The sequence below is a fragment of the Mobula hypostoma genome, chromosome 4 (genome assembly GCF_963921235.1).
Source record: "Mobula hypostoma chromosome 4, sMobHyp1.1, whole genome shotgun sequence".
Lineage (NCBI taxonomy): Eukaryota > Metazoa > Chordata > Chondrichthyes > Myliobatiformes > Myliobatidae > Mobula > Mobula hypostoma.
Genome location: NC_086100.1, coordinates 100,623,739 through 100,649,779, shown reverse-complemented (window position 1 = coordinate 100,649,779; position 26,041 = coordinate 100,623,739). Strand labels below are relative to the sequence as shown.

At 43.0% G+C, this 26,041-nt stretch overlaps 1 protein-coding gene across 1 annotated transcript in view; it reads left to right on the top strand.

Annotated features, from left to right (window-relative positions):
- The first annotated feature begins 3,986 nt into the window (after nt 1-3,986).
- otop1 (otopetrin 1) overlaps nt 3,987-26,041 on the top strand; it is a 40,437-nt gene continuing 18,382 nt past the window's right edge. Inside the window, exons 1-4 of the mRNA XM_063046306.1 lie at nt 3,987-4,347; nt 4,895-5,031; nt 5,119-5,177; nt 14,250-14,380. Of these exons, the coding sequence (XP_062902376.1) occupies nt 3,987-4,347; nt 4,895-5,031; nt 5,119-5,177; nt 14,250-14,380 (688 nt within the window). The remainder of the gene's footprint in view (nt 4,348-4,894; nt 5,032-5,118; nt 5,178-14,249; nt 14,381-26,041) is intronic.

Below are 26,041 nucleotides of genomic sequence, written 5' to 3'. Positions count from 1 at the left end.
ATGTAAGAACCAGTCCTCTGGGACCTCATATGTAGAGAGGACATGAAGACATCGATCAAGGCCCCAGCAAGCACATCTCTTGCCTCTCTCAATAACCTGGGGTATATCCCATCAGGCCCTGGGGACTGATGCTCTTTAAGAGACCCAACACTACCTCCTCCTTTACTTCAAAATGCCCTAGCATATCAATATGCTCAGCACTGATCTCCCTATCATCCACATCCTTCTCCTTAGTAAATACTGATGTAAAGTACTCATGGAGAATCTCAGCCAAGCTCTGTTTCCAAGCAAATGTTCCCCCCTTTTACAATGAGTGAGGATCCTATGCTCTCCTTAGTTATCCCCTTGCTTTTGATGTAATAAGATTACAATCTTTGCCTTGGGATTCTCTTTAATCGTGCTTGCCAAGGACTTTTCATGCCCCTGGCTTTCCCAATTCCCTTCTTGAGTTATTTTTGTATTTATTTATTTATATCCTGAAAGGCTCTGTTTGATTCTTCTTTCCTAAGCTTTACATACTTCTCATTTTTCATCTTGGCTAAATTCATGACCTCTTTTGACATCCAAGGTTCTCTTACCTTGCCATCCTTGTCCTTCGTCCAGACTGGAACATACCTGCCCCTGTACTCAGTGTAGTTGGTCTATAGACATTCTCTACATGTCAGATATGGACTTGGCCAAAAACTGCTGTTTCCAATTAACTCAAATTCCTGCCTAAAGCTCTCATAATTTGCTCTGCTCCAATTTAATACCTTTCTGCAAGGTCCATATTTATTGTTTATAGCTATCTTAAAGCTTAAGGAGTTGTGGTCACTGTTTGCTAATTGCTCATCTGCTGGCCAGTCTTATTACCCTACACCGGATCTTTACAGCCCCTGTTCTTTTTGGATTATCTGCATATTGATTTAAAATACTAGTTTTCTTTTCAAGCACTTCCCTACATATATTCCTGTCATATGGTGCCTTTTTTTCTCCTTATCCAACCATCAATAACCCTCAACACCAAGGGTTCCCAATACGTATTATTCCTGGCTTTTACCCAATTTAGCCTTCAAATTGTGCTATAACTCTGTTAAATGCTTCCCACTGTTCAGATGTGGCTACTTCTCCCCCCATGTTAACAAAATGAGCCTCCTGAAACACTCCTCTCCCACCCTCCCCCCAATTTAAGGTTTATTCCTATCCTTTTCCATAATTGCTTGAAAATACACAGTTAAGGTCACTATCTCCAAAATGATCCTCCTTCCATGTAACCAGCTGCAGGTCCAGTAATGCCCTTTTCCTCATTGATCTATCTGCCTACTGTATCAAAAGCTCTCAGAAATTACGGCTCCACTGTGCCTTGGTAATCCCAGTTAGTAATTGGGAATTGAACTCTACAAATACAATAACCTTACTTTGGAACCTGCCCATGCCCTCTTCTCATGGTTACCATTGTGAAGGAGGTGGAGGCACACACTCCGCAATTCAGGGACTGTTTCTTCTCCTCTGACATCAGATTTCTAAACGGACAATGAACCCATGAACACTACCTCACTACTTTTTAATTTCTCTGTACTTATTTTAACTTAACTATTTAATAGACTGTAAGACATTGGAGTGGAATTAGGCCATTCAGCCCATTGAGTCTGCTCTGCCATTCCATCATGGCTGATCCTGGATCCCACCTGCCTTCTCAGCATATCCTTTGATGCCCTGACTGATCAGGAAACAATCAACTTCCGCCTTAAATATACACACAGACTTGGTTTAGTCTGCAGCAGAGCATTCCACAGATTTACTACTCTGGCTAACAAAAGAATCCTTCTTGCCTCTGTTCTAAAGGGTTGCCCCTCAATTTTAAGGCTAGATTCTGGATACCAAAACCATAGGAAACATCCTCTCCACATCCACCCTATCTAGTCCTTCCAACATTTGGTAGGTTTCAATGAGATCCGCACGCATTCTTCTAAATTTCAGTGAGCACAGGCCCAAAGCTGCCAAACCGCTCCTCATATGTTAACCCCTTCATTCCCAGAATCATCCTCATGAACCTCCTCTGGACTCTCTCCAATGACAACACATCCTTTCGGAAATATGGGGCCCAAAACTGTTAACAATACTCCAAGTGCGGCCTGACTGTTGTCTTACAAAGGCGCAGCATTATCTCCTTGCTTTTATATTTTATTCCCCTTGAAATAAATGCCAACATTGCATTTGCCTTCTTTACCACAGACTCAACCTGCAAATTAACCTTCTGGGAGTCTTGCATGAGGACTCCTATTTCCCTCCTCACCTCTGATGTTTGAACTTTCTCCCCATTTAAATAATAGTCCACACTATTGTTCCTTTTACCAAAATGAATTTCCCATACATTTCCTAACACTGTATTCCATCTGCCACTTTTTTGCCAATTCTTCCAATTTGTCTAAGTCCTGCTGCAATCACATTGCTTCCTCAGCACTAACTACCCCTCCACCTATCTTCGTATCATCTGCAAATTTTGCCACAAAACTATCAATTCCATTATCTAAATCATTGACAGACAACGTAAAAAGTAGTGGTCCCAATACTGACTCCTGAGGAACACCACTAGTCACTGGCAGCCAACCAGAAAAGGCCCCTTTTATTCCCACTCGCTGGTATCCTCCTCCAATCCACCTGGGCAAGCTCTGCTCTCATGCCTCTGTAATTCCCTTTATTTCATTGTGATACTGATACATGTGACTTACGCTTCTCCCTCTCAAACTGCAGTATGAATTCAATCATATTATGATCACCGTCTCATAAGGGTTCCATTACATTAAGATCCCTAATAAGATCTGGGTTATTACACAACACCCAATCTAAGATAGCCTTTCCCAGAGTAGGCTCAAGCATCCTTAAAGTTATAAAGCCACCTTATGGGCATTCAACAAATTCCCTCTCTTGCAATCCGACACCAACCTGATTTTCCCAATCCCCTTACATATTGAAGTCCCCCATTCCAATTGTGTCATTACCCTTATTACATGTTCTTTCCAGCTCCATTTGCAATCTCAAACCCACATTCTTGGCTACCATTTGGAGGTAGTCAATTGACCAAACAAAAAACTTTAGCAACTAACAGATACTATGGAGGGTGGGATCACGGAGGTAAATGAAAGTCACAAGTGGGCTAGGAGCAGAAACGGGTTGAGAATCACTAGGCTAGAATAATTAACAAAAATATATTCGCGACCTTGTCATACCCTAACAACACAGTGAGAGTACAGTTCGTTATAAAGACTGCAGTTTGCACAAAACGAAAACACACAATTTTATTTTATTCTAATCACGTTTTCTGCAATCGATAAGCCATTAATTTAATGCTAAGTAGATAAACGTGGCCCAGTCCCGCGAGACCGTGTAGACACGAAAGGAAGCAAAACAATCCCCGGCCACCTCGGACCGAACAACATCTGAGAAACTGACTGAAAGGAAACGAGATGTTCGCCCGATTCATTATGACGCATCAAATCTGTGTATAAAAAGATCTATTAACTCTTTATTTTTGCAGACCAGCATTTGTGTGTTGCTCTGCATTTAAAGTACATTAAGAGTTCCAGCATCTGCAGAATCTCATGTGTTTACAACATAGTGTGACTTTTTTTTTGCCTTAATAGGACGTACGTTTGCTGAGGAGAGGCGAGGCGAAAATATTGGAGGAGATTTACTCACGAATGTTTGTTATTAATAACAAACCCTCAGCAGGAGTATAAAATGTCTAAATGAATGCGTAGAATGAAATAAAACCCATGAAAATTTATGAATTTAACTTATGTTTTCAATGTTTATCAAATTAAAGTTATTTATCTGTTGAAGCTGTCCAGTTGCAACTCCACCTGCCTGTTAACTGAAGAGTGAAACTTTCTTCCCACCTGTCTGACCTACAATCAGGGGGCGGGAAACATTAATGAGAGTTTTCTTAAAACGGGCTTTTCTTTACCAGTTCTAAGGTTACTCGCTTAGCTAGATGACAAGTGGCAATGGACGACGGATGCAGCCTGAAAGTTTACAGAGGCAGCAAGCCGTGCTCCGACAAGTGCAGGGTGCCGAAAGAACAAGAGAGACTCCCCGGCCCCAGCGACTCGACAGATATACACCTCCCGAATAATGCAGTCACCCCGAGCGCTCAGTACGGCATCAATGTTTTTGCCCTGGGTTTGGTACTAACAGTGGCAGAGGCGTCGCAGAAAGCTGGGGTGACGCAGGAACACATCTTAGCCTATCTCAGCACCCTCATGGCGATACAGCTAGTGTGGATGCTCTGGTACTTCGTGAAGCGGAATGAAAAGAGAGGGTTGACCATCGATAAGGATGACCACGCCGGGCCAGGGTGGCTGAGAGGCAAGTTGTCAGGGCAGAAGGGATGTTAGCTGTATATTCGGGTGTACACTGGGAGCTTTATTGTTCTATGTATTCAAATTGCCATAGTTTAAAAGAGTTTAGCCCTGTTACCTTGGGAAGTATGTGAATTTTGTTTCGATTTATGTTTATAACTGCACCGCGCCATCCATGTTGCCCGACCTGTTGAGCACCTCTGTCGCTGGTTTAGCTTTCGTGCCTTGTGCACTTTCGTTAAGTGGCGGAACTGGCACGATTATTTTTAGTATCGTCAGTATTACTGTATAGCATGCGATAAGTTGAGCAGTTTATCATTGTAGCTAGCGTTAAACTTGTATAGCTCACTCACTGCATAGGGTCAGTGAGTAACATGCTAACTCGACGTTGCTCAAAGTAACAAACAGCAAGTATTTGTTATAATATTTGTTAAAAACAGCAAGTACGCCAGATATGAAGTCGTTGGAACAAGTTATAAGAAGATTCAATTAATATAATTTAAGACCTGCTTTTATTTCTTCAGAGATTAACTTTTGTTGCGTTTGGTTCCCAGGTGGTTTAATCTTGTTTGCCATCTTGAGTTTAGTTCTGGATATGTTGAAAATTGGATACTATGTTGGATATTCAAGTTGTCTAACAGACGCCAGTGGTGCCTTTCCCGTGATTCACGCAGTACACACAATCTCCCAGGCATGTTTATATGTATTTGATTTTTGATTTGTGTTATCATAGAAGGATAAGTGCGTTGTACATATTAAAAATATAATTTATTTTCAGGTATATTTCCTTTGGTTTCATGCAAAGGATGTCATTCAGACTTTTCAGATTATTGAAAGGTAAAGCATGCACCATATTCCAAATATTCAATCCATTGTATTAAATGAATGTAAATATCAGAACATTTTAAGGATGTGATTGTGGCAGAGTAACTTACTTAACATGTATCAACATAACACAAGGTAAAGTTGCAGCTCTGGTTACACAACACTTGTTCAGTTCTGGTTACCTCTACAGGAAAGATGTGAAGAGGGTACAGGGGAGATTTACCAGGATGCTGCCTGGATTAGACAACATGTTTTATCAGCATAGATTGAGCAAACTAGGACTCTTTCTCTTTGGAGAGAAGGGTAAGAGATGACATAATAGAGGTGTACAAGATGCATAGGTCAAGTGCATATGCGTGGACCATATTCCTCAGGGCAAGAATGGCTAATTCTAGGGAGCATGGTCTTAAAGATTAGAGGAAAATCTAGGGGGATGACAAATTTTTTACACAGTGGAGGGTGCATGGGTGTAGAGGTAGATACCGTTGCTGCATTTAAGAAACACTTGGGCACATGGATTGTAGTAGGGTGGAGCACTATGTAAGAGGGAAAGTTTACATTAATCTCGTCGTCAGGAAATACAACTCCACCAAAGTAGAGCTGGTAGATTGTAGTTGATCTCCACAATTTCTATCTTCATTTCTTCCAGTAACATGGAATACACCCCGTTTGGGTGAGGTAGCTTTAAGTTTAAGGTTTCCAGCATTTTTTCCAAGTACATCCAGTATATGTATTTTATTGTAATGTTGTCACTGCTTTCCCGTTTGCTGTTTTGCTAAGGAGAAGGTACTCCAATGATCTTGGCTTGTAAAGATTCATAATTTAATCTCTAAGACTTTGGTTACTCATCATTATTATTATGTGCCATGTCGCATGACGCGAGTGATCATGGTCTTCTGTCTGTCTTTAATCTTCTGTCTGTCTTTAATCTGAGTGCCTTTGAGGAAGACCCCCTTCACGCTGTTGTTCTTATTCTTTTCTCTATCCATGACCATGAATGTTCTTGGCAAATTTTTCTGCACAAGTGGTTTGCCATTGCCTTCTCTGGGCAGTCTTTACAAGACGGTGATCCCAGCCATTATCAACACTCCCAGAGATTATCTGCTTGGTGGCAGTTGTCACATAATCAGGACTTGTGATGTGCATCAGCTGCTCATACAACCATCCACCACCTGCTCCCATGGTGACACGTGAGCCTGACCCGGGGGGGGGGGGCACCGCTACTTTGCCCAACGGTGACCTGCAGGCTAGCAGAGGGAAAGAGCACCTTGTACCTCTTTGGTAGAGATGCATCTCCACCCTACCACCATAATTTGATTACTATTTATCTTAAATAGGAACTGCAATTTTTTTCAATGTCTAGGCTTGCACAATCTTTGTCCCTTTTATTCCCATATTTTAATCTGTTCCGTAGTCTGTATCTTCCTGCTGTCACTTGTGTCTCCCTTTCAATTTTAATCCTCTCAATTTTGATATATAATCTGTTTAGATTTCATGAGCATATTTATTCCATTTCCAAAGTAACACTCATTACAGATTTTTTTGTCAACTCACTGAAGGTAGTCCTGATTAAATATTTAATTTTAGAGATACAGTGCAGAGTAGGGCTTTCTGGCCCTTTGAGTTACACTGCCCCAACAAACCCGATTAACCCTAACCTAATCACAGGATGATTTGCAATGACCAATTGACCTACTCGGTATGTCTTTGGACTGCAGGAGGAAACCAGAGCACCTGGGGAAAATCTACACATTCCATAGGGAGGACATGCCGAGGCTCCTTCCAGAACAGCACTGGAATTAAACGCTAAACTCCAGATTACCCTGAGCTGTAATAGAGTTGCATGAACTGCTGCATCACTGTGGCGCCCATTTCTGCTTGTTTGTATATTGTCTTTTCCCATGGATATTCTGAAACAAATTTCCAAATACATTCTCATGGAAACATGTTCCACATCATTCCCCAGGACTGGATTCATCATTGCACTGGAAGCACTGATTAAATGATTTAGTGTACACATTTCTGGATTTCTCACTTGGCTCAATATGCCTTTACCATTCCAATCTATATTAGAAAAAATTGTAGTCTGTTGTCATTACTCTTGTATTCCTAGTTTTCTCAAATTGCCCATAGTTTTCCTGTCTCTTTTCCAATATCCATTGGTTTTCTTTCATACCAAATTGTTCCATTTTTTCCCCAAAATATCAGGTTGTATGGTTTTTCCATGTTCTGTTAGTGTATGAAGTTGGTAGAGAATTCTGGGTGTACTGCTGACATTAACTGATCCGATCCCTTTTCCTGTTGTGCATGCTGGTTAGCTTTCTGCACTCCATGTGACTTCTGTTTAAGTGACAGGGAGTTTTGTTACAAGCTTGGATTGGGTGTTGTGTAATAACCCAGATCTTATTAGGGAGCTTAACATAATGGAACCCTTTGGTGGCATAATATGATTGAATTTGTACTGCAATATGAGAGAGAGAAGCAGAATTCACATGTATCAATATCACAATGGAATAAAGAGAATTACAGAGGCATGAGAGAGGAGCTTGCCCAGGTGGATTGGAGGAGGAAACTGGCAGGGATAACAGCAGAATGTGGCCAAGGTTTCTGGAAATGATTCACAAGGCACAAGATAGATATGTCCTACAGAAGTTGTTCTCAAATGGCAGGGGTAGGCAAACATTGAAGTTAAGGACCGCATAAAACCCAAGGAAAAGGCATATAAGTTAGCAAGAGTGAGTGGGAAGTTGGAAATTGGGAAGCTTTTAAAATCCAACAAAAGGCTACTGAAAAAGCTACAGGAAGGGAAAAGATGAAATATGAGGCCAAACTAGCCAATAATATGCAGGATGCTAAGTTTTTTTATTAAATAAAGAGTAGAAGGGAAGTGAGAGTTGATATTCAACCATTCGAAAATGATGCTGGTGAGGCAGTAATTGGGGACAAAGAATTGGCAGATGAACTTAATGGGTACTTTGCATCAGACTTCACTGCGGAAGACACTAGCTGTGTCCCAGAGGTCTCTGAGTGGCAGGGAGTAGGAATGAGTGCCATTGGGGGGAAAAAGTGCTAGGCAAACTCAAAGGTCTTAAGGTGACTAAGACATCTGGACCAGATGGACTACATCGCAGAGTCCTGAGAAGGGTTGCATTGGTCATAATCTTTCAAGAATCATTTGATCCTGACATGGTGCAAGAGGACTGAAAAATTGCAAATGCCATTCCACTCTTTAAAGAAGGGAAGAAGGCAAAAGAAAGGAAATTATTGGCCAGTTAGCTTAACCTCAGTGGTTGGGAAAGTGTTGGAGTCCATTATTGAGGATGAGGTTTCAGGGTACTTGGAAACTACTGATAAAGTAAGTCAAAGGTGGCATGGTTTCTATAAAGAAAAATCTTGCCTGACAAATCTGTTAGAATTCTTTGAGGAAGTAACAAGCAGGGTGGACAAAGGAGAAGGCAGTGTATGTCATTTACTTAGGTTTTCAGAAGTCATTTGATAAGGTGCCACACACTAGACTGTTTAACAAGATAAAATCCTATGGCGTTACAGGAAGGATACTGGCATAGATAGCGGAATGGCTGATGGGCAGGAAGCAATGAGTGGGAATAAAAGGGGGCCTTTTCTGGTTCGCTGCTGGTGACAGTTGGTCAGTATTGGGACTGCTACTTCTCCCATTGTTAATGATTTAGATGGTGGAATTGATGGCTTTGTGGCAAAGTTTGCAGACGATACAAAGATGGGTGGAGGTGTATGTAGTGCTGATGAAGCAATGTGATTGCAGCAGGACTTGGGGAAATTAGAAGAATCGGCAAAAAAGTGGCAGATGGAATACGCTGTTGGGAAATGTACGATAATGCATTTTGGAAAAGGAACAATAGTGTGGATTATTATCTAAATGGGGAGAGGATTCAAACATCGGAGGTGCAGAGGCTCTTGGGGTTCCTTGTACAAGACTCCCAGAAGGTTAATTTGCAGGTTGAGTCTGTGGTAAAGGAAGCAAATGCAATGTTGGCATTTATTTAAAGGGGACTAGAATATAAAAACCAGGAGATGATGCTGAAGCTTTGTAAGACAGTAGTCAGGCTGCACTTGGAGTATTGTCAATAGTTCTGGCCCCCTTACCCTCAGGAAGGATGCGTTGTCTTTGGAGAGAGTCCAGAGAAGTTTCACGAGGATGATTCCAGGAACAAAGGGGTTAACATAGAAACATAGAAACATAGAAAATAGGTGCAGGAGTAGGCCATTCGGCCCTTCGAGCCTGCACCGCCATTTATTATGATCATGGCTGATCATCCAACTCAGAACCCAGCCTTCCCTCCATACCCCCTGACCCCTGTAGCCACAAGGGCCATATCTAACTTCCTTTTAAACATAGCTAATGAACTGGCCTCAACAGTTTGCTGTGGCAGAGAATTCCACAGATTCACCACTCTCTGTGTGAAGAAGTTTTTCCTAACCTCGGTCCTAAAAGGCTTCCCCTCTATCCTCAAACTGTGACCCCTCGTTCTAGACCTCCCCAACATCGGGAACAATCTTCCTGCATCTAGCCTGTCCAATCCCTTTAGGATCTTATACGTTTCAATCAGATCCCCCCTCAATCTTCTAAATTCCAACGAGTACAAGCCCAGTTCATCCAGTCTTTCTTCATATGAAAGACCTGCCATCCCAGGAATCAATCTGGTGAACCTTCTTTGTACTCCCTCTATGGCAAAGATGTCTTTCCTCAGATTAGGGGACCAAAACTGCACACAATACTCCAGGTGTGGTCTCACCAAGGCCTTGTACAACTGCAGTAGTACCTCCCTGCTCCTGTACTCGAATCCTCTCGCTATAAATGCCAGCATACCGTTCGCCTTTTTCACCGCCTGCTGTACCTGCATGCCCACTTTCAATGACTGGTGTATAATGACACCCAGGTCTCGTTGCACCTCCCCTTTTCCTAATCGGCCACCATTCAGATAATAATCTGTTTTCCTATTTTTGCCACCAAAGTGGATAACTTCACATTTATCCACATTAAATTGCATCTGCCATGAGTTTGCCCACTCACCCAACCTATCCAAGTCACCCTGCATCCTCTTAGCATCCTCCTCACTGCTAACACTGCCACCCAGCTTCGTGTCATCCGCAAACTTGGAGATGCTGCATTTAATTCCCTCATCCAAGTCATTAATATATATTGTAAACAACTGGGGTCCCAGCACTGAGCCTTGCGGTACCCCACTAGTCACCGCCTGCCATTCTGAAAAGGTCCCGTTTATTCCCACTCTTTGCTTCCTGTCTGCTAACCAATTCTCCACCCACACCAATACCTTACCCCCAATACCGTGTGCTTTAAGTTTGCACACTAATCTCCTATGTGGGACCTTGTCAAAAGCCTTTTGAAAATCCAAATATACCACATCCACTGGTTCTCCCCTATCCACTCTACTAGTTACATCCTCAAAAAATTCTATGAGATTCGTCAGACATGATTTTCCTTTCACAAATCCATGCTGACTTTGTCCGATCATTTCACCGCTTTCCAAATGTGCTGTTATCACATCCTTGATAACTGACTCCAGCAGTTTCCCCACCACCGACGTTAGGCTAACCGGCCTATAATTCCCCGGTTTCTCTCTCCCTCCTTTTTTAAAAAGTGGGGTTACGTTAGCCACCCTCCAATCCTCAGGAACTAGTCCAGAATCTAACGAGTTTTGAAAAATTATCACTAATGCATCCACTATTTCTTGGGCCACTTCCTTAAGCACTCTGGGATGCAGACCATCTGGCCCTGGGGATTTATCTGCCTTCAATCCCTTCAATTTACCTAACACCACTTCCCTACTAACATGTATTTCGCTCAGTTCCTCCATCTCACTGGACCCTCTGTCCCTTACTATTTCTGGAAGATTATTTATGTCCTCCTTAGTGAAGACAGAACCAAAGTAATTATTCAATTGGTCTGCCATGTCCTTGCTCCCCATAATCAATTCACCTGTTTCTGTTTGCAGGGGACCTACATTTGTCTTTATCAGTCTTTTCCTTTTTACATATCTATAAAAGCTTTTACAGTCCGTTTTTATGTTCTCTGCCAGTTTTCTCTCATAATCTTTTTTCCCCTTCCTAATTAAGCCCTTTGTCCTCCTCTGCTGAACTCTGAATTTCTCCCAGTCCTCAGGTGAGCCACTTTCTCTGGCTAATTTGTATGCTACTTCTTTGGAATTGATACTATCCCTAATTTCTCTTGTCAGCCACGGGTGCACTACCTTCCTTGATTTATTCTTTTGCCAAACTGGGATGAACAATTGTTGTAGTTCATCCATGCAACCTTTAAATGCCTGCCATTGCATATCCACCGTCAATCCTTGAAGTGTCATTTGCCAGTCTATCTTAGCTAATTCATGTCTCATACCTTCAAAGTTACCCCTCTTTAAGTTCAGAACCTTTGTTTCTGAATTAACTACGTCACTCTCCATGTTAATGAAGAATTCCACCATATTATGGTCACTCTTACCCAAGGGGCCTCTCACGACAAGATCGCTAATTAACCCTTCCTCATTGCTCAAAACCCAGTCCAGAATAGCCTGCTCTCTAGTCGGTTCCTCGACATGTTGGTTCAAAAAACCATCCCGCATACATTCCAAGAAATCCTCTTCCTCAGCACCTTTACCAATTTGGTTCACCCAGTCTACATGTAGATTGAAGTCACCCATTATAACTGCTGTTCCTTTATTGCACACATTTCTAATTTCCTGTTTAATACCATCTCCGACCTCACTACTACTGTTAGGTGGCCTGTACACAACTCCCACCAGCGTCTTCTGCCCCTTAGTGTTACGCAGCTCTACCCATATCGATTCCACATCTTCCCGGCTTATGTCCTTCCTTTCTATTGCGTTAATCTCTTTTTTAACCAGCAACGCCACCCCACCTCCCCTTCCTTCGTGTCTATCCCTCCTGAATATTGAATATCCCTGAACGTTGAGCTCCCATCCCTGGTCACCCTGGAGCCATGTCTCTGTGATCCCAACTATATCATAATCATTAATAACAATCTGCACTTTCAATTCATCCACCTTATTACGAATGCTCCTTGCATTGACACATAAAGCCTTCAGGCACTCTTTTACAACTCTCTTAGCCCGTTTTAATGCTTGCCCTGGATTTGTCGGCCTGCCACTTTTACTTTTCCCCTTTGTACTTTTTGCTTCTACGCTCACTTTACACCCCTCTGTCTCTCTGCACTGGTTCCCATCCCTCTGTTGTGAACTAACCTCCTCACACCTAGCCGCTTTAATTTGATTCCCACCCCCCAACCATTCTAGTTTAAAGTCACCTCAGTAGCCCCCGCTAATCTCCCTGCCAGGATATTGGTCCCCCGAGGATTTAAGTGTAACCCGTCCTTTTTGTACAGGTCACACCTGCGCCAAAAGAGGTCCCAATGATCCAAAAACTTGAATCCCTGCCCCCTGCTCCAATCCCTCAGCCACGCATTTATCCTCCACCTCATCGCATTCCTACTCTCACTGTCGCGTGGCACAGGCAGTAATCCCGAGATTACTACCTTTGCGGTCCTTTTTCTCAACTCCCTTCCTAGCTCCCTATATTCTTCTTTCAGGACCTCATCCCTTTTCCTACCTATGTCATTGGTACCTATATGTACCAGGACCTCTGGCTCTTCACCCTCCCACTTCAGGATATCTTGGACACGATCAGAAATATCCCGGACCCTGGCACCAGGGAGGCAAACTACCATCCGAGTCTCTGTACTGCGTCCACAGAATCGCCTATCTGACCCCCTTACTATCGAGTCCCCTATCACAACTGCCCTCCTCTTCCTTGCCCTACCCTTCTGAGCTACAGGGCCAGACTCTGTGCCGGAGGCAGGGCCACTGTCGCTTCCCCCGGGTAAGCTGTCCCCCCCAACAGTACTCAAACAGGAGTACCTGTTGTTAAGGGGCACAGCCGCCGGGGTACTCCCCATCACCTTCCTTTTCCCCTTCCCCCTCCTAACCGTGACCCACTTGTCTGCCTCCCGTGGCCCCGGCGTGACCACCTGCCTTCCACTCCTCTCTATCACCTCCTCACTCTCCCTGACCAGACGAAGGTCATCGAGCTGCAGCTCCAGTTCCGTAACGCGGTCCCTTAGGAGCTGCATCTCAATGCACTTGGCGCAGATGTAGACGTCCGGGAGGCTTGGAGACTCCAGGGCCTCCCACATCCGACACCGAGAACAGCAAACTGCCCTCACAGTCATAATTCACATGTGAGGAGTGTTTGGCAGCTTTGGGCCTGTACTCACTAGAATATAGAAAAATGCTGGGGGATCTCATTGAAACCTACTGAATGTTGAAAGGCTTGGATAGGCTGGATGTGGAGATGATGATTTCCTCTGGTGGGGGTATCCAGAACTACAGGACACAACCTCAAAATTGAAGGGTGACTTTTAGAACAGAAGTAAGGAGGAATTTTTTAGTCAGAGTGGTGGATCTGTGGAATTCCCTGCCACAGACTGCAGTGGAGGCCAGATTGGTCAGGGCATCAAGGGATATGGTGAGAGGGCAGGTGTATGGGGTTGAGTGGGATCCGGGATTGCTGTGGTGAAATGGAAGAGCACATTGGATGGGCTGAATGGCCTAATTCTGCTCTTTGGTCTTGTGGTCTAATATCCTCCTTTATGTCACACTTCAAAATGTTACGGCAATAAACTTTGCTTTATCGTTTGCTTTTGGCTGTTAGTCTTATTCTGTAGTTGTCTGAGGAGAAAATGTATTTTTTAAACAATGTTAGTGCAGTATCTTGAAGGAAATTTAGAACTGATTCTGATGCTAAAATTAAAAAGAAACTTTGGAATTGTAAGAGTTGAATTTTCTACCTGTAATTGCTTTATTTTAGACACTGTCCTTGGTAATCCAAAAACTTTGAACAGTAAGTGATCATTTCCTTTGAAATGCCTTGTGAAACTAATTTGACTGGACCAACTTTAGAAACTTTGAATTTTTGCAACTTTATGATTTCAATATTTTCCACTGCAAAATTTTTAATTTTAATGTATTTATTTACTATATTCTGTGCGCATCACAAGATGTGTCTTTTTATTAGATTTGGGATGATTCATGCTGTCTTCACAAATCTCTTATTGTGGGTGAATGGTATAGTTGCTGAATCTGAACATCAGTTGAATGATCACAAAAAACGATTGGCCACATTTGGAGTTATCAACATATCTGTAGGTAAGAAATTTTCAGTGAATTTAAACTCCAGAACAAGAGAAATGAAATTTAGAGAAGATATTTCTTAACTATGTTTATTAAGTATTTCAATTAACAAATGCACACTGACAGGACAGGAAAAAAAAAATCTTTTAGAGGATCTGTTAGTCAGGCAGCGCCTGTGGAGGGAGAAGATCAGTTGAAGTTTCAAGTTGAGTCCTTTCATTTGGTTTGAAAGAGTTGAGGGGAGATGGTCTGTATAAATAGGGAATGAGTGGCAAGTCACAACTGCATCCAAGTAAGGAAGGATTGTTGGCAGATGAAATTGAGTGGGGCAGAAGACTGGGAGGTGATAAGTGGAGACAACAAGGCACTTGCATTATGAAAATTTAATAGGTATGTGGCTCAGGATTGGCAAATGGCTTTCAATCTAGATTGCAGATGCAATCCTATGGTCTTCTGTTTCATAAACTGCCCAGGAGCCTACTATTCACTGTACAAGCCCTACTCAAAATGCAGAATGCCTCATATCTGGATTGAAAGTCATTTGCCAATCCTTGGGTCATGTACCTAGCTGATTGATATGTCTCTAATTTGTTATAATTATCTGCAATGTCTACAACACCATCTGTTCAGTATCATTTGCAAAGTTACCACCCATGCCGTGTACATCAAAATCCAAATTGTTTTAAGAAAATTGCAAACAGTTACCAGCACCAACTCCCCATGTCACATCACTAGGCACAGGCCTCCAGTGTGATTGGAGCCTAGACAAACATCATCTGATCCCTACCACTGAGCCAATTATTAATGAACTTCCCTAGATCCAATATGATCAAACTTTCCAGACTAGCCTGCCTGGAGAGATTTTGTCAAAGGCGCCGCCACAGTCCACATTGACAACATCCATTCATCTACCCTACTGGTTACCCCCTTGAAGAACTCCAAAAGATTTGTCAGACATGAGTACCCACACAAAGGATGTCAGCTGTCTCTAATCAGACTTTGTCTCTCTAAACGTTAGTACATCTTGTCCTTCAGAGTCCCCTCCAGCAATTTACCCACCAACAACGAGAGGCTCAGTGGGTTGTAGTTTCCTGGTTTGCTTTTGCTACCCTTTTTTTTTTATAAACAATAATACCATATTAACCACTCTCCAGTCCTCAGGAGTATCACCTGTGGCCAAAGGTGAAGCCAAAATTCTGCAAGGGTGTCCACAATTTCTTGTTCAGCTTCCCACAGGGTCTGAGAATGTACTAGAGCAGGCCCTGGGGATTTATCCACCTTAATGCACTCCAAGGTCTCCAGTACCACCTCCATGGTAATTAATCACTCATTCCCCTATTCCTTTTAACTTCATAGTTCTCTCCACATTAAATATTAAAAATCTTGCCCATTTCCTTTGGTTCCATATATATGTCAGTTCTGTTGATCATTAAGGGAACCTGTTCCCTCCATAGTCACCTTTATACTCTTGTACCTGCAGAATCTCTTGAGCTTTTGCTTCATCTTGCTGTCAAATCTTGTATCATCTAACGTCTCTCTTGAGTGCACTCCTATACTTGTAAGTCATCAAGAAGTTTGCTAGTTCCTCATTACTTATGTACAGTGAAAGCTTTTTCTCAACCAGACCTCAATATCTCTTGTCAACAGGGGCTCCCTTCACCTCAACAGGAACATGCAGGCCCTGAACACCTGAAATCACACTTTGACAGATCCAAACAATCTTACCCAGTCAGCCACTGCTAGATCCTGTCTAATGGCTTAAATTTGCTCTGCCCCAGTCCAAGACCCTAACCTGTGGATTAATCATAATTCTCCAGAACTATTTTAAAACAAGTAGAATTATGGTCACTGGACCCAAAGTGCTTGCTGACAGACATTTTTGCTACTTGCCCTGCCTTATTTCCTAAGAAGAGGTCCAACGTTGCACCCTCTCCATTAAGGCAGGAAAAGGATTGGGTGAAGGAACCATGGTTGACAAGAGATGTGAAACATCTAGTCAAGAAGAAGAAAGAACCTTGCATAAGGTTTTGGAAGCAAGGATTGTACGGGGCTCTAGAGAGTTACAGGGTATTCAGGAGAGAGCTGAAGAATGGATATGGGAGAGCTAGAAAGGACATGAGAAGACCTTGGTGAGTAGGATTAAGGAAAACCCTAAGGTGTTGTACATGTGTGAAGAACAGGAAGATGACTAATTGCGGGTAGGACCAGTCAGGGGTGGTAGAGAAATGTGCCTGGAGGAAAAGGAGGTCTTTAATGAATATTTTGATTTCAGTATTCACCAGCAAGAGTGAACTTGATTGAGGACAGCATGAACAGGTTGATATACTTGAACATCTTGACATTAAGAGAATGTGCTGGACCTTTTGGAAAAACATTAGGATAGATAATCCCTGAGACCAGACAGGATGTACCCCAGAGTACTACAGGAAGTGAGGAAGAGATTATTGCACCCTTAGTGATGATCTTTGTATTCTCACTGGCCTGAGTAGTAAAAGATGATTGAAGAGTAACAAACATTATTCTTTTGTTCATGAGAGAGAGTGGAAATCTTGGGAATTGTAGACCAGTGAGTCCTAACTTCAGTGGTGGGCAAATTACTGGAGAGGATTCTTAGATTCAGTAATTACAAATATTTGGAGAAGCATAATCTGATTAGGAGTCATCAGCATAGCTTTGTGAGGGGTGAATCATTCCTCACAAGCCTAATTTGAATTGTTTGAAGATTTGACAAAGCACATTGAAGGTAGAGCAGTGGATGTGGTATATACGGATTTTAGTAAGGTGTTTGATAAGGTTCCAGGGAAGGTGGGACCTGTATAGGAGGGATGATTTGCACCTGAAATGGAGGGGGACTAATATCCTAGTTTGTTGATGCTGTATGGTGGAGTATAAACTGGAGTTGCAGGGGGATGGAAACCAGAATGCCAGAACAGATAGTGGAGAGGTTGTGGCAGATGTTGGTTAGACATCAGGCAAAGTCAGGAATCAGAAGGTTTAGGATGGTGCGACTAGTGTCCTAAGCTGCATATATTTCAATGTAAGAAGTATTGTAGGAAAGGTGAATGATGGTGCTGAGGATGAGGTAGCTGGTTTACAACCAGAGACAATGTGTAGGGAGGAGAGGCTGCTGATAGGGCAAAATTTCAGTCAACAGGATGAGCTGCAATGTAAAAATCAAAATGTGAATGCAGGACTGATGGTGTTATATCTGCGTGCAGTATAAGGAATAAGGTAGATGAACTTGCAGCACAGTTGCAGATTGGCAGGTATGATGTTGCAGGCATCACTGAATGAAACATGGCAGAAGGAAGATTATAGCCGGGAGATTAATGTCCGAGGATACATGTAGTATTGGAAGGATAGGCAGTAAGGCAGAGGAGGTATCATTGCTCTGTTGGTTTTTTGAAAAAAAACACCTCATTAGAAAGAGGTGCCATAGGGTTGGAAGGTGCTGAATCACTGTGGATAAAGCTAAGGAACTACAAGGGTTAAAAACACAGATGGGAGTTGTATACAGACTGCCACCCCCCAAAAAAAGTAAAGGATGTGGTCTACAAATTACAATGGGAGATTTAAAAAAAAAAAAAAAAATGCATGCACATTTGGAAGGTGGTGAAATGATCGGACAAAGTCAGCATGGATTTGTGAAAGGAAAATCATGTCTGACAAATCTCATAGAATTTTTTGAGGATGTACCTAGTAGAGTGGATAGGGGAGAACCAGTGGATGTGGTATATTTGGATTTTCAAAAGGCTTTTGACAAGGTCCCACACAGGAGATTAGTGTGCAAACTTAAAGCACACGGTATTGGGGGTAAGGTATTGGTGTGGGTGGAGAATTGGTTAGCAGACAGGAAGCAAAGACTGGGAATAAACGGGACCTTTTCAGAATGGCAGGCGGTGACTAGTGGGGTACCGCAAGGCTCAGTGCTGGGACCCCAGTTGTTTACAATATATACTAATGACTTGGATGAGGGAATTAAATGCAGCATCTCCAAGTTTGCGGATGACACGAAACTGGGTGGCAGTGTTAGCAGTGAGGAGGATGCTTAGAGGATGCAGGGTGACTTGGATAGGTTGGGTGAGTGGGCAAATTCATGGCAGATGCAATTTAATGTGGATAAATGTGAAGTTATCCACTTTGGTGGCAAAAATAGGAAAACAGATTATTATCTGAATGGTGGCCGATTAGGAAAAGGGGAGGTGCAACGAGACCTGGGTGTCATTATACACCAGTCATTGAAAGTGGGCATGCAGGTACAGCAGGCGGTGAAAAAGGCAAATGGTATGCTGGCATTTATAGCGAGAGGATTCGAGTACAGGAGCAGGGACGTACTACTGCAGTTGTACAAGGCCTTGGTGAGACCACACCTGGAGTATTGTGTGCAGTTTTGGTCCCCTAATCTGAGGAAAGACATCTTTGCCATAGAGGGAGTACAAAGAAGGTTCACCAGATTGATTTCTGGGATGGCGGGACTTTCATATGAAGAAAGACTGGATGAATTGGGCTTGTATTCGTTGGAATTTAGAAGATTGAGGGGGGATCTGATTGAAACGTACAAGATCCTAAAGGGATTGGACAGGCTAGATGCAGGAAGATTGTTCCCAATGTTGGGGAAGTCCAGAACGAGGGGTCACAGTTTGAGGATAGAGGGGAAGCCTTTTAGGACTGAGATTAGGAAAAACTTCTTCACACAGAGAGTGGTGAATCTGTGGAATTCTCTGCCACAGAAAACTGTTGAGGCCAGTTCATTGGCTATATTTAAGAGGGAGTTAGATATGACCCTTGTGGCTACGGGGGTTAGGGGGTATGGAGGGAAGGCTGAGGTGGGGTTCTGAGTTGGATGATCAGCCATGATCATAATAAATGGCGGTGCAGGCTCGAAGGGCCGAATGGCCTACTCCTGCACCTATTTTCTATGTTTCTTTGTAAAAGGGCAATGTTACAATAGTCATGGGGGATTTCAATATGCAGGAAGATTGGGAAAATCAGGTTGGTACTGGATTCCAGGAGGAGAATTTCTTGAATGCTTGCGAGATGGCTTTTAGAGCAGCTTATGGTTGAGTCTACTAGGAGATCAACTATTCTCGATTGGGTATTGTGCAATGAACCAGAATTGATTAGAGACCTTTAGATAAAAGAACCCTCAGGGAAAGTGATCATAGTATGATAGAATTCACCCCGCAATTTGAGGAGAAGCTGAAGTGATCATAATGTGAATTCAATCACATTTTCTGACTGGTTGCTATATTCCACAGGGGTCTCTATTGGGACTTATTCTTTTTACATTACATGTCAAAGATTTGAAAGATGAAATTCATAACTTTGCAATGTTTGCAGATGATATGAAAATGGGTAGAGGCGCAGGTAGTTTTGAGGAAGTAGAGTGGGTACAGATTAGGAGAACGGGCAAAGAAATGGCAGATGAAATAGTGTCAAGAAGTGTTGGGTAGAAAAAAAAAGGGTTGACTAAATTCAGATGGAGACAAAATACAAAAAACTGAAATGCAAAGTGACAATATGTAGATAAGCCTACAAGAGGAGAGGCTGTACTTGATCTAGTTGTGGTAAACCATGTATATATGTTGTAACTCGGTTACCTGTCTGGACACACCCCTCTGCTGACTGTCCCTGTGGCTCCTCCCACAGAGTCCTGTATAAAGGTGTTCGCCTTGCCCCTCCCCCTCAGTCCGGGGGCAGACACTCACTGTGGAGGTCGTATTGTATAGCGAATAAAAGCCTTTCAGTATTTTACCAAACCTCAGTCTTTTGGAGTAATTGAAGGTGCTTCACTGGTATTGGGAAATGAACCTGGTCAGGTGTCAGGTCTCTCAGTAGGAGAGCATTTTGGAGATCACAATTCTATCTCCTTTACCATAGCACTGGAGAGGGATAGAAGCAGACAAGTTAGGGAAATGTTTAGGCAGCATCTCTAGGAAGAGGAACAGCCGACGTTTCGGGCCGAGACCCTCCGTCCTGACGAAGGGTCTCGGCCCGAAATATCGGCTGTACCTCTTCCTAGAGATGCTTCCTGGCCTGCTGTATTCACCAGCAACTTTTATGTGTGTTGCTTGAAATTCCGGCATCTGCAGATTTCCTTGTGTGAGGGAAATGTTTAATTGGAGTAAGGGGAACTATGAGGCTATCAGGCAGGAACTTGGAAGCATAAATTGGAAACAGATGTTCTCAGGGAAATGTATCGAAGAAATGTGGCAAGTGTACAGGGTATATTTGCGTGGGGTTCCGAGTAGGTACATTCCTATGAGACATGGAAAGGACGGTAAGATCCGTGGTGCACAAGGGCTGTTGTAAATCTAGGCAAGAAGAAAAGAGCTTATGAAAAGTTCAAAAAAAAAGGTAATGATATGAATCTAGAAGATTATAAGGCTAGCAGGAAGGAGCTTAAGAATGAAATTGGGAGAGCCGGAAGGGGCCATGAGAAAGTCTTGGCGGACAGGATTAAGGAAAACCCCCAAGGCATTCTACAAGTATGTGAAGAGCAAGAGGATAAGTCATGAGAGAATAGGACCAATCAAGTGTGACAATGGAAAGATGTGTATGGAACCGGAGGAGATAGCGGAGGTACTTAATGAATACTTTGCTTCAGTATTCACTATGGAAAAGGATCTTGGTGATTGTAGGGATGACTGGAAGTGGACTGAAAAGCTTGAGAATGTGGATATTAAGAAAGAGGATGTGCTGGAGCTTTTGGAAAGGATCAAGTTGGATAAGTCACTGGGAACGGACAGGATGTACCCCAGGCTACTGTGGGAAGCAAGGGAGGAGATTGTTGAGCCTCTGGCAATGATCTTTGCATCATCAATGAGGACGGGAGAGGTTCTGGAGGATTGGAGGGTTGTGGATGTTGTTCCCTGAATCAAGAAAGGGAGTAGGGATAGCCTAGGAAATTATAGGCCAGTGAGTCTTACTTCAGTGGTTGGAAGTTGATGGAGAAGATGCTGAGAGGCAGGATTTATGAACGCTTGGAGAGGCATAATATGGTTAGGAATAGTCGGCATGGCTTTGTCAAAGGCAGGTCATGCCTTACGAGCCTGATTGAATTTTTTGAGAATGTAACTAAGCACATTGAAGCGAGAACCATAGATGTAGTGTATATGGATGTTAGCAAGATATTTGATAAGGTACCCTAGGCAAGTGACTGTGGTTAAGAAGGCATATGGTGCATTGGCCTTCATCAATCGCGGGATTGAGTTTAAGAGCTGAAAGCTAAGGTTGCAGCTATATAGGACCCTAGTCAGACCCCACTTGGAGTACTGTGCTCGATTCTGGTCGCCTCACTACAGGAAGGATGTGGAAACCATAGAAAGGGTCCATAGAAACACAGAAAATAGGTGCAGGAGTAAGCCATTTGGCCCTTTAAGCCTTCACTGCCATTCAGTATGATCATGGCTGATCATCCAACTCAGAACCCTGCACCAGCCTTCCCTCCATACCCCCGATCCCTTTAGCCACAAGGGCCATATATAACTCCCTCTTAAATATAGCCAATGAACTGGCCTCAACTGTTTCCTGTGGCAGAGAATTCCACAGATTCGCCACTCTCTGTGTGAAGAAGTTTTTCCTAATCTCGGTCCTAAAAGGCTTCCCCTTTATCCTCAAACTGTGACCCCTTGTTCTGGACTTCCCCCAACATCGGGAACAATCTTCCTGCATCTAGCCTGTCCAATCCCTTTAGGATTTTATGTTTCAATCAGATCCCCCCTCAATCTTCTAAATTCCAACGAGTACAAGCCCAGTTCATCCAGTCTTTCTTCATATGAAAGTCCTGCCATCCCAGGAATCAATCTGGTGAACCTTCTTTGTACTCCCTCTATGTCAAGGATGTCTTTCCTCAGATTAGGGGACCAAAACTGCACACAATACTCCAGGTGTGGTCTCACCAAGGCCTTGTACAACTGCAGTAGTACCTCCCTGCTCCTGTACTTGAATCCTCTTGCTATAAATGCCAGCATACCATTCGCCTTTTTCACCGCCTGCTGTACCTGCATGCCCACTTTCAATGACTGGTGTATAATGACACCCAGGTCTCGTTGCACCTCCCCTTTTCCTAATCGGCCACCATTCAGATAATAATCTGTTTTCCTGTTTTTGCCACCAAAGTGGATAACTTCACATTTATCCACATCAAATTGGATCTGCCATGAATTTGCCCACTCACCTAACCTATCCAAGTCACCCTGCATCCTCTTAGCATCCTCCTCACAGCTAACACTGCAGCCCAGCTTCATGTCATCTGCAAACTTGGAGATGCTGCATTTAATTCCCTCATCCAAGCCATTAATATATATTGTAAACAACTGGGGTCCCAGCACTGAGCCTTGCGGTACCCCACTAGTCACTGCCTGCCATTCTGAAAAGGTCCCGTTTATTCCCGCTCTTTGCTTCCTGTCTGCCAACCAATTCTCTATCCACATCAATACCTTACCCCCAATACCGTGTGCTTTAAGTTTGCACACTAATCTCCTATGTGGGACCTTGTCAAAAGCCTTTTGAAAATCCAAATATACCACATCCGCTGATTCTCCCCTATCCACTCTACTAGTTACATCCTCAAAAATTCTGAGATTCGTCAGACATAATTTTCCTTTCACAAATCCATGCTGACTTTGTCCGATGATTTCATCGCTTTCCAAATGTGCTGTTATCACATCTTTGATAACTGACTCTAGCAGTTTCCCCACTACCAATGTTAGGCTAACCGGTCTATAATTCCCTGGTTTCTCTCTCCCTCCTTTTTTAAAAAGCGGGGTTACATTAGCCAGCCTCCAATCCTCAGGAACTAGTCCAGAATCTAAAGAGTTTTGAAAAATTATCACTAATGCATCCACTATTTCTTGGGCTACTTCCTTAAGCACTCTAGGATGCAGACCATCTGGCCCTGGGGATTTATCTGCCTTTAATCCCTTCAATTTACCTAACACCACTTCCCTACTAACATGTATTTCCCTCAGTTCCTCCATCTCACTGGACCCTCAGAGGAGATTTACAAGGATGTTGTCTGGATTGGGGAGCATGCCTTATGAGAATAGGTTGAGTGAACTCTGCCTTTTCTCCTTGGAGCAATGGAGGATGAGAGGTGACTTGATAGAGGTGTACAAGATAATGAGAGGCATTGATCGTGTGAATAGGTAGAGGCTTTTCCCCAGGGCTGAAATGACTAGCACGAGAGGGCATAGTTTTAGAATAGAATATCTTTATTGTCATTGTTGTGGAGCAATGAAACACAGTTTAGCAGCTCAACGTTTTGCAGCACAACAAAAAAAATACATAAAATAAACTCTAAAACCTCAGGAGTGCAGTCCAAAATTAATAATATATGGATTGGGGGGGGGCGGGTGGTAGGACTATTGCACACCTGCCATTCCTGGAAGTGTGATGCATTTAGCTGCCGCCGACTTAGGAGGGGGCAGGAGAAGGGAAGCGGGTGTTATACATTTCACTGCTTGTGGGTAGAAGCTGTTAAGGAGTCTCTTTGTTTTCATCCTTAATGCTCTGTACCTCTTCCCAGAAGGTAGAGGAGAAAACACGTGATGTCCAGGATGAGTGGGATCCTTTGAAATACAAGTAGCCTTCTTTTGAAGTCTGCCAGTATAAATGTCTCTGAGGGAGGGTAATGTTGCGTCAATAACCTGCTCTGCTACCCTCACCACCCGCTGCAAGTCCTTAAGGTGCTTGGAAGTAGGTACAGAGGAGATGTCAGGGGTAAGTTTTTTACGCAGAGAGTGGTGAGTGCTTGGAATGAGCTGCTGGCCGTGGTGGTGGAGGTGGAAACGATGGGGTCTTTTAAGAAACTCCTGGATGGCTACATGGAGCTTAGAAAAATAGAGGGCTATGGGTAAAGCCTAGGTAGTTCTCAGGTAGGGACATCTTTGGCACAGCTTTGTGGGCTGAAGGGCCTGTATTGCACTGTATATTTTCTATGTTTCTATGACTTGGGAGTCCTTGTGTAGGGTTTCCTAAAAGTTAGTTTCCAGGTTGAGTTGGTGGTGAGGAATGCAAATGCAATGATGGTATTCATTTCAACAGGACTAGAATATAAAAGCAGGAATGTAATGTTGAGACTTTATAAAACACTAGTGAGGCCTCACTTAGAGTATTATGAGCAGTTTTGGGTGGCCCTCATCTTAGAAAGGATGTGCTGAAACTGGAGAGGGTTCAAAGGAGGTTCATGAAAATGATTCCAGGATTGAATGGCCTGTCGTATAACCATATATAACCATATTAACAATTACAGCACGGAAATAGGCCATCTCAGCCCTTCTAGTCCATGCCGAACTCTTACTATCACCTAGTCCCACTGACCTGCACTCAGCCTATAACCCGCCATTCCTTTCCTGTCCATATATCTATCCAATTTAACTTTAAATGACAACATCGAACCTGCGTCAACCACTTCTGCTGGAAGCTCGTTCCACACAGCTACCACTCTCTGAGTAAAGAAGATCCCCCTCACGTTACCCCTAAACTTTTGCCCTTTAACTCTCAACTCATGTCCTCTTGTTTGAATCTCCCCCACTCTCAATGGAAAAAGCCTATCCACGTCAACTCTATCAATCCCCCTCGTAATTTTAAACACCTCTATCAAGTCCCCCCTCAAACTTCTACACTCCAAAGAATAAAGACCTAACTTGTTCAACCTTTCTCTGCAACTTAGGAGATGAAACCCAGGCAACATTTTAGTAAACTTCCTCTGTACTGTCTCAATTTTATTGACATCTTTCCTATAATTCAGTGACCAGAACTGTACACAATACTTCAAATTTAGCCTTAACAATGCCTTATACAATTTCAACATTACATCCCAACTCCTATATTCAATGCTCTGATTAATAAAGGCCAGCATACCAAAAGCTTTCTTCACCACCCTATCCACATGAGATTCCACCTTCAGGGAACTATGCATCATTATTCCTAGATCCCTCTGTTCTACAGCATTCTTCAATGCCCTACCATTTACCATATATGTCCTATTTTGATTAGTCCTACCAAAATGTAGCACCTCACATTTATCAGCATTAAACTCCATCTGCCATCTTTCAGCCCACTCTTCTAACTGGCCTAAATCTCTCTGCAAGCTTTGAAAACCTACTTCATTATCCACAATGCCACCTATCTTAGTATCATCTGCATACTTACTAATCCAATTTACCACCCCATCATCCAGGACATTAATATATATGACAAACAACATTGGACCCAGTACAGATCCCTGAGGCACACCGCTACACACCGTGCTCCAATCTGACACACAGTTATCCACCACTACTCTCTGGCATCTCCCATCTAGCCACTGCTGAATCCATTTTACTACTTCGATATTAATGCCTAACGATTGAGCCTTCCTAACTAACCTTCCGTGTGGAACCTTGTCAAAGGCCTTACTGAAGTCCATATAGACAACATCCACCACTTTACCCTCGTCAACTTTCTTAGTAACCTCATCAAAAAATTCAATAAGATTTGTCAAACATGATCTTCCACGCACAAATCCATGTTGACTGTTTCTAATCAGACCCTGTCTATCCAAATAATTATATATACCATATATGAAGAACATTTGATGGTTCTGGGCCTGTATTCACTAGAATTCAAAAAGAATGAGGGGTGACCTCATTGAAACCTATTAAATAGTGGAAGGACTTGATTGGAGTGGAT